The 12,861-nt window shown below is 35.3% G+C and overlaps 1 protein-coding gene across 2 annotated transcripts in view; it reads right to left on the bottom strand.

Annotated features, from left to right (window-relative positions):
* Positions 1-12,438, bottom strand: part of MAP3K2 (mitogen-activated protein kinase kinase kinase 2) — a 29,446-nt gene extending 17,008 nt beyond the window's left edge. For both annotated transcript variants that reach the window (XM_050899664.1, XM_050899665.1), the window contains exons 1-7: positions 12,414-12,438; positions 9,931-10,049; positions 8,125-8,165; positions 5,506-5,605; positions 3,533-3,646; positions 2,794-2,893; positions 1,710-1,840 (exon numbers count right to left, since the gene is read on the bottom strand). In XM_050899664.1, the coding sequence (XP_050755621.1) occupies positions 1,710-1,840; positions 2,794-2,893; positions 3,533-3,646; positions 5,506-5,605; positions 8,125-8,165; positions 9,931-10,049; positions 12,414-12,417 (609 nt within the window). In that variant the 5' untranslated portion in view covers positions 12,418-12,438. The remainder of the gene's footprint in view (positions 1-1,709; positions 1,841-2,793; positions 2,894-3,532; positions 3,647-5,505; positions 5,606-8,124; positions 8,166-9,930; positions 10,050-12,413) is intronic.
* Positions 12,439-12,861: the final 423 nt, after the last annotated feature.

The raw sequence follows: 12,861 nt of genomic DNA, 5'->3' as shown, positions 1-12,861 counted from the left end.
ATACTTTGCCAAGCACCAATCAAGGACTTACTAAAGAAATAGTGTCCAGAAAGTGAGTTTGCAGAGTGCAGACACTTAAACGAACTCTGTATCGGGGAGGACAACATTTACCATAGGTTCAGCAATTATATTCCTCTTTTCTCATGCTGAACAGTGGGTCCTGAAAGGGAAAAAGCACATGTGCTGCCATATTAATTACCTCTATAACTTAATGCAGTATGGTCCAACTGGCAGACCACAGCCCACTTCTATCCATCATCTATTCCATCATCTCTTCTGTAGAGAAAGGGTGGGGTCTGCTGTCAGAGTGTGAAGAGCTATGCTCAGGCAGATCACAGGAGAGCAGAGCAAAGCCCTCCACTCCCAAATTCCCTTCTTGTTTTTGTGGGGCAGGCTGTGACAGATGCAGGCAGCATGGTTAACACTTGCCAAGGTGATGTGGCAAATTAGGGAGAAGGGAGCAAACAGAGTTTGTGAGTTCCCAGCACCCCAATCTGGCCCTTGAGGCTGCTTAGGTTGAAATAACCTGGCTTCCTATGAAAGTAAAATACCTGTATTTAAACCCTGCTGACAGCTTACACAGCAATGCGTACATGACAGGTTACACGTTTCTCGAATACTCTGGAGTGAAAGGGCATCCTAGGCCCCAGAGATGCCCTTTTGGCACCAGTCAGTGACCAAAAATGACTTTGCCCAGGCCAAAAGTAATCATTTCACTGAATTCAGGCCTGGGCTGGATCTGACCACGTGGCTATGATAATGAATAGCACCCTGGTCTGGAAATTAGGAGATTCAGTCTTTATTCCCATCTCACTCATTAAAATTGTGCAACAAATTGCACAATCTCTTTGCCTCTAATTTTATTCTATCATCTGTCTCTCATTTTGTCAGCTCATAAAAACCACTGCCTCTTGCCATTTGTGAATACAGTGCCAACATCAACAAGAACTTGAAGTGATTTGGGTACGCAGCATTATTTTTTTTTTTTTTTTCCCTCCTTAAAATATCTCTTTCTCTATTGCCAATTCTGTAAGCCGCTACATTCCTCCATCTTTTCCTGCTGTTTTTAAGGGCAATTTTGATATTCAGAGAGCAGGATTTTTATTCATGCTAAGTGTGCTGATATCCCACGCCAATAATGCAGGTGAATAAAGAGAAAAAAATAGCATACATATCTGATCCTCACACGAAAATGTGACTGTGGAAAGTATTTCAGAGCTTATTTATACCACGCCCATCACCATCCCCTTGCCTCTACCCCAACACAGTATCAACTGAGTCCAAATAATTCTGACAGATCCAAACTCTTCTTTAAAACCTCCTTTAAGTACCCGGGAAAGCTGTAAAACTGGTCTTGCTTACATATCCTTCTCATTAAAATAAAGGGGTTTGTGCTTTCTAATGTAGACATCTCTTGCTGTAATTTATAACTATCACTACCTCACTCTACTATCATGGAAATTAAGAATATTATCTTTCTCCTTGTAGCAATATATTTAAATAATTGAAGAGACTTACAGAGAAAAAAAACAGGTTCTACAAGACTAAACAATCACAATTATTTTAACCGTCTCTCTCAGATCATGTTTTCTAGGGTTTTCGTCATTTTTTAGCTGTTCTTTCTAACAATTCCATATCCTTCTTGAACAGCAGTTGATTTCATAAATCAACCTAGCAAAAACTTTAATTTTAGTAAATCACACACGTACCTGATCCATACCTTCTGGAATGAATTCACCTTCACTGTTGATACTGGTGAAGGACCCATTTCGGGCCACCTGATGCAGCTCATCTGGAATGTATCCTGGGGGAGGTGAACTCCTATCACGAGTATTAGAACCTTTTGAAAGAAAAGGGCTACTCAGAGTCTCTTCACTAACCCAGAATCCAGGGGCTTTATTCAAATGCTTCATAGGCACTGAGCCTGCCTGGATCACGTCTTGCTTTAGAAATTTCCCAAATGCCTATGCAATACAAGACTTACGTACAGCATTTAAAATCTGTAATCCAGGAATTATGAAAAATTTGGGGCAGGGTTGCCTCAATGGCATTAAAAAGAATTTTCATTATGTAGGAACAGAAATATAATTTGCTCGCACATCTAGCTGAGCAAATTTCTTCTTTTGAAACAAAATAAAAATCCAAACCCTTCCACCCATGTCAACTAACCCTTTCCAACTCTTGAGAATTTATATTTTCCTTTGTAGAATATTATGTCTGCAAGAACACAAATACCTCTATCCATAGTAAATGCATAAATTAATTACATGGTCTGAAAAATTATTCAATTAAACTCTCTAGTTTCATAATTAAATTTGAAAGTTAACATCACACCAACTTTAAACATGAATAAGCAAAAAGGTTGTATCAATGCCGAAAGGGTATCTTAAACAAATGCTCACACGTTAAGATCAAAAAAATATGGGAGTCCTAAACTGAGCAAGGAAACACATTGCCATATAAACAAACAGATTTTTCAGTAACTCATTCCTGTATCTGAAAACAAAGGGGAGTACTAACATCAGCTTTTTAGAATACCCATCAGTTACCTCAAATAATTCTACATAGATTTATTTACTTACGGGTTCTTTTGGTTAATTTTCTGTATTTTATATATTTAAACCACCTTCGACTTAAAATTCAAAATCCACTCCTCCAAGTGCAAACTCTACTATACAGTCATTGATGAGTAAAAGAAATTCAAACAGTCTGTGTTGAGAGCAAGATCTTCATGAAGAGAATATTACAAAAGAAAAGTTTTTACAATTAAAGCTATTGAAATAAGTAGCTTACCTATTACAGACAGTCGCCTTTTTCTGTCTGTCACACCAAACACTGTATTATCTAAATCTTCCAGTGAGGGCAAGGGTTCCACATTATTTACATTGGGTGACTGAAAATGCATACATATTACAAACTGCAGTTATTACTTTATACTCCTGACAATGAAAATGCTTCGCAAACTTTATAGACTTTGTGCAGCACATTCCTTTTTTCAAGCAGTCGAAAAGAAGCTTGCCAATTTATATCAAAATTCATCTATTTTAGTAGCTCGTTCTTAATATTTAAAAATAATTTTCAATGTGTATTAGTATACAAATCCAATATCATGGCCGTGATGTGTTAGATAATACCAAAATAACTCAGTATTTAGCCTACAGTCCACTGCTACTGTTTGCTACAACAAACATTTAACTTGTCACAAAGGAGTGTCACCAACATATGACTTAAAGAACAGTTTCAAATAAGTACAGTTACTTAAATTCTATGCGCTTCTCAAATCTGTATCACATCATCATCCTATTAAGGAACACTTTTCTACCGCTGTATGGAAGGCAAACAAAGAGAGAGGAACAGGATCTAGGAAAAAGTTAAAACTGAGTCAATACAAAATGCTAATAGATGCTTAAAGTGAACTGAAGAAGCAATCAGTAATACTTTCAATTGGAAAAATGTCATCTTTAAGAAAAGATACAAATTATACTTCAATATGAAAACTAAGGAAAAATACATTTAGCATGTCAACTCATACCTGTGTATTTCCATGTATTACAAGCAATATCTTGAGACTTTTCATATGAACACTACGGTCAAGCAGTTCAACAGCTTTGTCCAGGTCATCCTGTGTGGTTAATGGAATTACAAGCTACAAAAAAGGGGAAAAAAAAAAGGGGGGGGATGTTTTAAACAGGACAAGAAAGAAATGAGGAAGTCAATTGCAGAGAAACAAATAAACTGATGCTATCTTTCCTGTCATTCCAAACAACTTGAAAATTAAAGTTATTAAATGCCTCAACTTAGCACCAAAATGTCTGAAGTTCAACCTTAACTCTTCCTTCAGATGCCTTCAATAGGTACAGCATGGTGGAATAAGTCTTCACAATGGAGGAGCAACCATTTTACATATATACAACAACTTAATATCCTACAAGTTTCAGGAAACATGTGCAACAATGTCAATGTATTTGCCGTTGCCTAAATTAATGCAAGTCTGTAAGATAAATAAAAATAAGCCCTATTTTATAGAGCATAAAGCACATTTTTGTATCTCACAATATTACAACCATATTTGAAGTTGCATCACTAACAGAATTTCTCCATTGAAAAACAGAATTTGTTAGGGAAGTGTATCCAGCATGATGTGATCCTCATGGAACAACTGTAGTCCTCACTAGAATCTTACTTGGATCTAATTAATTAGAATTAACTCGGCATACATGTATCTTTAGAACAGAACATGTAATGCCATTAAAGTGCACTTGAGATCTGAGTTCTATAACGATTAAAATTGGGCTTATGTTTCAGGAGTGTAAATTACAACTTCTGCTTGTAACAAAGGAACTATGCAATACAGATTTTTTAAAATCTATTCTACTTGTAAACAGTCTCAGTCAGTGATGCTCCAATACAACATCAGTTGAAATACAGTATTTTTATACAAAAAAAGAAATGGGAATGAGGGAGGAAGGTCTCGATAACAAAGGAGTATACCCTTAAGTCGCAGTTTTAATGCTAACGACAGGTTATTACCCATCACATTTCTGAAAGGTGATGGGATGATTTGCCAACTAGTGTAGAAGTTGACAAGCAGAAAACCTGCTCAAAAGCCTAAAAATCTATCAGAGAAAGGAGCTGAGGCTAAAGCATCATGAATGGCCATTTCTTCTGACCTTCCTAATCTCCAAAAGCCTTCTGTTGGAATTCTTTGTTTTGAGGATCAGTTTCACAGAAGTGCCTGGTAAGGTAGTGAGTAACCAACAAACAGCAATTACAGGCATTTTCTTCTGCAAAGATGCAGATTAGATACAGCAATTATATTGTGCATAACCAAGCACACGAATAATCCTCCATGCACTTTGCTGACTCAAGGCAAAAACCAGAAGTAACTCCTAAGAATGGATCCTGCATCTGTAAATATATTTCCTATTAATAATTCCATCTCTACTTCTAAAGGAAAGCTGGCAGTAATATTGATCAGGCATAAGTGCCTTGATGGCACTAGCATTGTTCCCAAGAAATCTTTGTGAACCAGCCATTTTAAGAGGAGCAATAGTTAAGCCTAGTTCTCCAATCTAAACATTACTAAATGCAGCATTCTAGTGATTACCTAACAAGATTAATCCTTAAAGAAAAAAAGTGTACAAGAAAGGATAAATGTTATTTCAAATTTACAAACACAACAAAGCTCTAAGAAGTAAAGACATTCACGCAAGTCACGCAACAGGACTGTGGCAGAGCAGGAAGACAATTTACCCATTCCCAATCAAGTCTGAGACATAATTCATTAAGATATGACTCTCCTCATAAAACATGTCATGCTTCTCCTGCCTATCCTAATTTAGACAAGGGTTACGTATTTGAGAATAGCCACACTAGAAATCTGGGGGTTTGTCACAGGAGTAAATTTTGTCATGGGATTGATTCTCAGTGCTTACGAGAGTAAATTTCAGCCTTAAAATAATCAATGTGCAAGGCACCGAGAATTTAGAAGACACAGAATATTACCTCATTATTGCTGTAATGTAAATCCATAGTCTGTCCAAAAGCAACTTTAGCTTTAGCTGCAAGATCTTCAAGTTTAACAGGCCTTGGTAATTGCAGGATCCTGAAACACAATTCAAGTTATAAAGAATTTTTGTCCATTACTTATGAAAACCTGGCAACTCATTACTTAAGAACGATCTTAGAATTAAATTTATTACTAAAAAGACCATAAGAGGCTATGCTTTATTCACTGTCCTCCATATTTTGAGTCATTAAAAACAGAGAGAAAAGCACTGAAAAAGTTATAAGGGATAATCACACATAAAATTAGATCTCATTATGACTATTTTACTTACTTGCATATGGCTTCTTTCTTAACTTAATGCTTTGCATGCCTCCATTCCAGAGGCAAATTCTTAGAAACTTCTAAAATTTTCTACTTCAGAAAACTAAGACAATGGAGGCTGACAAGAATAACCATCAGAAAGGAATTACTTGTACAGTCCCCATTTTTTTGGAAATCCAAAAGACTGCCTTATCTGAGGAAGGTAACTAAATGTCACCATCTTCACCATAATGTATTGCATGCTCAAATTGCTGAGTCCATCATTAACTGTGCTTCAAGCGTGCTCCTGTAAGAATGGTGCAGTTGTAGGTCAACAACTCAGATTTTCTTTTAACTCAATGTCTCCTCAAACCAAATAGCCCAAAATGCCTGTAACTGACCTTTTACTATAGAAAACTATTGTATTATTTGAGACACAACACCATTAAACAAAAAGTTTTTAGAAGCGACTAAGCTAGTGAGGTACTTTCAATTCACATTCAAAAAAGAAACAGCACTCAAATTTTGTGAAGCATAAAAATTAGCAAAGGGTAACTGTCCCTTTTATCAGTGTTTCAGTTGGTACACTGGTTAGGGAACAATATTTCTCACTGAAATGAGGCTAGAAGCCAGGCCACTTCCAATTAAAAATTACTTTGAAAAAATAAAATCTTAAAAAAAACCCAACACCAGTTCTCACTGTAGTTAATTTGTTTAGCAAGCCTGAAACTCTGCCCATCACACTGCACGCTCCTTGGTACAGAGTGCGACATTCACTACTGAAAGAAACTCTGGAATCACTTCTCTTTTGCACTTCCCTTTTTAAAAACTAGTGAGAAAGCCATTGCATAACTTATTTTTCTTGCATAATTTCATTATTTTATCTTTAGATCTACATGCTCAGGCAACAAAAGTAGTATAACTCATGCTGAGCAATGAGCCTGGGCTGCTCAGTAGCCCTGGGCAATCAGGCTCAAGTTACTTGGGACAGTCCAAAATAGAGCTAGGCCCATCAGCATAAAAGCTTGGGAAAGGTATCTTTCCACACACTTACTTTATGCTTGTATTCATACTGAATTGATTAACTTAGTCCACCGTGGAAGTGAATTAAGATAAACTGCAAAAATGCACTGTCTGTGCAGACTGGCAGTGAGTAAACAGTTCTCTGTTTTAAATTCATGCTTCTGCTTATTTCACAAGAAATTGCTAGGTAGAAGAGTCTTCAATTTTCAAAGCTTTTGAAAAGAGTTATTTCTTCCAAATTACCTATAGCACTCAACCATTACCAATGCACTATTACATGTGATGTTCAGAAAAGTGATGGAAAGAAGCTGAAGAATGTTAATACCTAGGGAACTTACTGCTATTTTACTACCCCATGTGAAGAGAGGGCACATATTGTAATCAGCATAGATACACACTGATCTATTGCACATCACACTAAAGACTGCCCAGAAGTAGCATAGGTTTCATTCTGAAGCAATCTTTACTTAAGGAATTTACCATTTCTATTGACAAAGAGCATGACCAGGATATTATTTCCTTTTTCATTAAGTATTTTCAAAGATCTTATTCTATAACCATTTCTCTGTACGTACAATGAAGGTTTATGCTTTCAGAAAGAGACAAACGGACAAAATGAGTTGTCCACAAACCAGTTCTGCATGGAACTGTAGATCAACTTCTGTAAAAGCTTTTGAGCACCCATCAGAGCAGAGATACAGAGACAGATGTTTGTATACTTTAAGCATGTACATCATTCACCTCTCATACGCAAAATGAAAATAAATTTTAACTGATTATTCAAAACTAACAATGAAAACAATCTAATTATAAAGTCTAATAAATTTTCCTATTACAGTTCTCAGATTGGTTCCTCCAAAGTACAACCCAATATTGAGCTTTAAGATCTAGGCTTCTTCCTCTGGGTGTTACAGTAACAACATATTATCATGCATTTATTAGGCACGCAACGCAGCAAAAAAATTATTTTCTGGTCTACTCATATTTGAGATCTATGCTAATGATCTAAGTAATTGTTCTAGGCTACAAACATCTATCTGAAGGGTAAACAAATGAAGGATATTACATGGGACATAGCTACTGTAAGTACTTCTGCATTTATGTATACTTAGAGCCCACATTTTAAACAGATTAATTCTCCTTAAATTGTGTTCATATCAAAATTAAATTTAAGCTCAAACCAAATACACTCAGATATCTGAAACACTTTGAACAGTTTATTTGAAACTTTATGATAGGAGCCCAATAAAATTCTATAAAAGACAAGACTGTTTCCTGTGTTCCCACCTTACCTTTTTTCACCTCGATGTTCAAATTTGACTCTAACATCATTCTGTAAGAAAAGCAATAAAGGAACTACTATCAGTTTGTTACTACCTCCTTTAATGAAGGCCATGAAACCTCATTCAATAATCCTACACCAGAAGTAAAATCCTTAAGCAGTCGATATTAATTTTCTGTCCTTTCCCATATAACAAGCATTTTAACAAGCTACTTCTGCTGAGGTATCTGATAGAGGCTTAAAGTGTGTAAAAAAATACAAAAAATTATTCTGAAGTACAACTGCTTCTGTAAGTAAACACATTATTTTCTATCATTATATTTTAATATTATAACAGATTCATGATTTCAAGTTCAGTGTGGAACTGATTACCGAAGAATTCTCTGTCATGAACAGGCAAGTAGATTTAGCTAACATAACAGGTTTTTATGTACACTTTGGAGCTGAGCATTCCAGGCTTAACAAACATATCTTCTTTCATAAGCATTACCATAGAAATCCACACATGTAATTAAGCCAGCATTCATGCAATCAATTTCCCAATAACAAAGATACCTGTAAATAACTGCAGTTACATGGAAATAAAATTGTTTTGCAAAATCATAATTTTAAGAATCAAATTGTATTAGCAACTATTGCTGGAAAAAAAAATAATGCATTCAACCACAGAGATTATATCCAAATAACAATGTTGTATCTTCCAAAAGAATTACTTGATTCACAAGTGATTACTGTCAAAATTCACAAATTTAAACAGAATGACAAACATGTATTTCCCCCTCACCACTACCACATTTAAACTCAGAAATGGCTCAACTATTTTTCTTCTAACTTTGTAAACATGTATTATATTCAAATCATTTTCGTTCATATATGCATATTACTACAATGTCTAAAGTCACAGCTCAGAAGCGAGTTATATGACACTAGTGAAGCACCATTGTGTTATATACTGAACTCTTACAGCTTTTAAAGCACAGAATGAAAAAGATGTAGCCATTGGGCTTTGACAGTTTAAGAGCCAAATATATACAAATAGTTTGATCTTTAACAGGTTAAAACAAGACTGCACAAACTGAAGTTTCATGAAATATTGGACTGTCAATTAAGGATCCAATCAAATAAACATACAGTTAACTCAATAGGGCTGTTACAACAATTCGGGCAAAAATCTACATTCTCTCCTCTCCTAATCTCTCCATATAGCAGTTCAAATCTATCAACTAAGTATTTACTACTTTTCCATCTGTGTTCAGTATCTGCAGGAAAAAAAAAAATACAGCTGAAAAAAACTCACATTTCCAGCATATGAACAAACAAAAAAAAAAAATCGAGGCCAAAGATGCAGTAAATGAGCTTAAGTATGTTTCTGCTGCTGTACTGACATTCTTTAATATGATATAGCTGACAACTGGGCAATCGAATATACCTATAAAATTCATTCTAAAGCAGCATTCCAAATAAGAGATAATAGCACACCTTGATATTTTAAAATAGTCTAGTACCAATCAAATAATAATAACAGTAATAATAATAATAATAGTAAAAAATATCAACCTAGATACAGTGTCAAAATACCCCTATAATCTTCAATTTATCAGTATCAGAGTCACTTAAGCATACACTATGATCTGGTCTGCTATGCCACCATTTCATTTTGCTGCTAATTTGAGAACATGAACAAAGAAAATGGCAGCACATGTGGGAGACTAATAGCTCATTCTGGTATGCTCACTGGTCTGGCAAGAAAAATAATTATAGAAGTCACAGCAGGACATTCTGTGTTCAATAGGTTAGTAAGGATATTAAAAATTACCTGTTTTTTAGGTGAAGATGACTTTGGTTTTCCTGTTTCTTGCTGGGGCAATACAGGACGACTGGCCTTATGAAGCACAGCCAAATCCTGCATGATTGAATTCAAAGCTTGCTGCTCATCTGCTCAGAGAAAAAGACCAGATAAGAGAAGTGTAAATGACTGTTACATTTGAAGTGCATTACTGTCTCATTTCACAATTAGGCAGGCATTATTCTAAAATTTAAAAGTCCGCATTACACTTCAATACATAATAGCCAGATTAAAAAAAATTACTGCCATGTTGCAAACATTTTTATTTTATTTATCATTAACAGTGCTTAAGGAAATAAACAACTTAATCAGTAAACACACTTAAATGGCAGGTTTAAAAAACTGAAGTCATAACAGAGATTGACAACTCTACAGAACTGCAGACTGTATTAATAAGAGAAGGGTGGGGAATAAAAAAGGTTTATCTACTTTGTTTCAAATAATGTCCATGGATGAGATGTTAACTAGAAATTATACTTCCCCCCCGCCCCTCTCTCCCATTAGTAAAATAAAGAAAGACAAAAGCAAGTACTTTTGAATTATTTTTCCTCTGTCCTGAACAGGTACAGTCATGCACACAGGAAGCATACACAAACTCCCAGAGGAACACCTCCACTGCTTGAGCATCCGCTGACGGCTCACAGAGTAATTTAAAAAACAAAACCAGAAAAAAAACCACCCCCCAAAAAAACCCACCACAGAACTTTTCCAGGACTACAAATGTAGGGGGTTTTAGGGCTTACAGGTGTAATTAACAAGGAGAAACAGAAGTACTGAACCCAGGGGACAATTTAGGGGCAGGAGTGCTACGCAGCTTAGATTTCAAGTTCACACAAAATCCTAAATCCTGATGACCTGCTGCAGCTGTGATGGTCTGAGGCCATGCTAGACAAGGTTTGCCCTGGAACTGGGATGCTTCTTTAGACAGGAAAGCACTTAGGAGCTCAGAAGCCTGTACATCCATCACTAAGGGAAATTTATTTGTCACTAATATTTTGTATTAATTCCTTGCCACAGCAACAGTACTATACTCAACATGCATCCAGAACACTGGATAACAAAATTTATCTACAAAGGTGTTGGTTGTATGCCTTCATACTACTTCACAATGGATATGTTTGTTAAAGAATTAATTGCTAAGTGCTGTGATTTACAGAGAACACTATTTCTCAAACATGGACCTGAGAAAAACTCACTATTAAAATCAGCAAGCAAGCATTCCAGGTATTCAGCAATGATGAGAATTCCTTCACACTCTATTCAAATATAACCAAATGTATTTGTCATATCAGGAAATTGTGGGATTTCAGTGTTGTAATTTAACAGACTCCTAACAGATCAGAAAGCTGGTCTGAAAATGAGTAACTTGGATCATCACTCATACTGTCATTATTCATAACTCTACTAAGATATGCAAATCTATAAAAGCAAGTTTTACTAGCAATATTTAATGGCAGAACTGAAGGCATTCTTGCAGCTCAGTTATTCCTTTCTCACACTAAAACACACTTCAAAACTTGCCACAATTTAAAAAGTTAAATTATTTTATTGTGTTATAACCTATTCTAGTGCTCAGCAATAAAAAAAAAAATTGTTCTTTTAGCAGTTCGTTAGAGGAGGTTTAATTCCCAGTGGACACTACGTAGCATATTTCATACAAAGGAAACCAAAGCATTGTGGCAAAGCATCTAAAGTTTACTGAATATCCAATACGACTCAATAGTCATTTCTCACACAAAATGTTGGAGAATATCAGAAATCTAAAGAGTGCTGTATTCGTAGATTCAGCTACTTTATTATTAAGCATGAGGTTAGGAAAAAATTAGCATAACAATAAAAGATAAACAAAAGCAATACAAAAATGTGTGTGTTTTGGTTGGTTGGTTTGTTGGGATTTTTTTGAGACTGAGCCCCAGTAAGTGATTACAATAACAACATGGTCAACTCATTAAAAAGCATGTACAACTTGAAAAATTTACATCAAATTTAAACTAATACAAATGTACTGCATATTTAGAAAAACACAGTTAGACCATCTACACAGTCCTGGCTTTGCACTGCAATGACACACGACAATACGATAAAATTCTTTAATATAGACTTTGTGGGGGTTTTTTTCCCTAATAGCCATTATCATTTAGAGCACAGTAAATATTGCTCAGTACCCTAATACCATGAATCTCAATTTCCTGTACTTGGAATTTTAAGTTACCACATAGTGAGGGAAAAGTGCTATATTCCAATGGAGAGGAGAAAAAAAAAAAAAAAAAAAAAAAAGGCATTTTGAACACTACCAAAGCAGCTGAACACTGCCTTTCATGTAGACATTACACTAAATTACACAGCCAAAGCACACATTTCCTAGGAATGGTATTACATTAATGTTTTTGGTCTTCAATAGAAATGAAAAGTATCCAAATTAAATTTTTATGTATGTTACACACAAGACTTACCCATAATGGCAGTGAGTCTGAAAACTTGAACTTCAGGGAAATGGTTGCTTCATTAGCATTATTTTATTTCCTAAAATGCAAAACCAAAAATACACAATTATTGAAGTTGTCAAAGCCATGTATAACAGTCAACTCTTCATTGTTCACGGGCAGTTTTTCTAATATCCTACATATCAAATATGTATATAAACTACAAATAAGATTGCATATGTAGATATGACATGTGGAGAAAACAGATACTGTCCCCAAAGCCTCACCCGGCTCTGAGCAACATATATAGACTTTCACGAGACACAAAGCCCAAACTAAGTATTCTTCTAGACTTAAGCTGATTTTAGTCTCTATCTACACCTTCAAATGATGATTAGTAGCTTAATTAGCCATAACACTCTGCTACATGGGATACCTACTACTCCAGATTATTAAGAACCAACTCTTTTTCTATGGG

The sequence above is a fragment of the Gymnogyps californianus genome, chromosome 7, assembly GCF_018139145.2.
Source record: "Gymnogyps californianus isolate 813 chromosome 7, ASM1813914v2, whole genome shotgun sequence".
Taxonomy (NCBI): Eukaryota; Metazoa; Chordata; class Aves; order Accipitriformes; family Cathartidae; genus Gymnogyps; species Gymnogyps californianus.
Note: the sequence above shows the minus strand (reverse complement) of the source record. Positions and strands in the feature narration are given on the sequence as shown.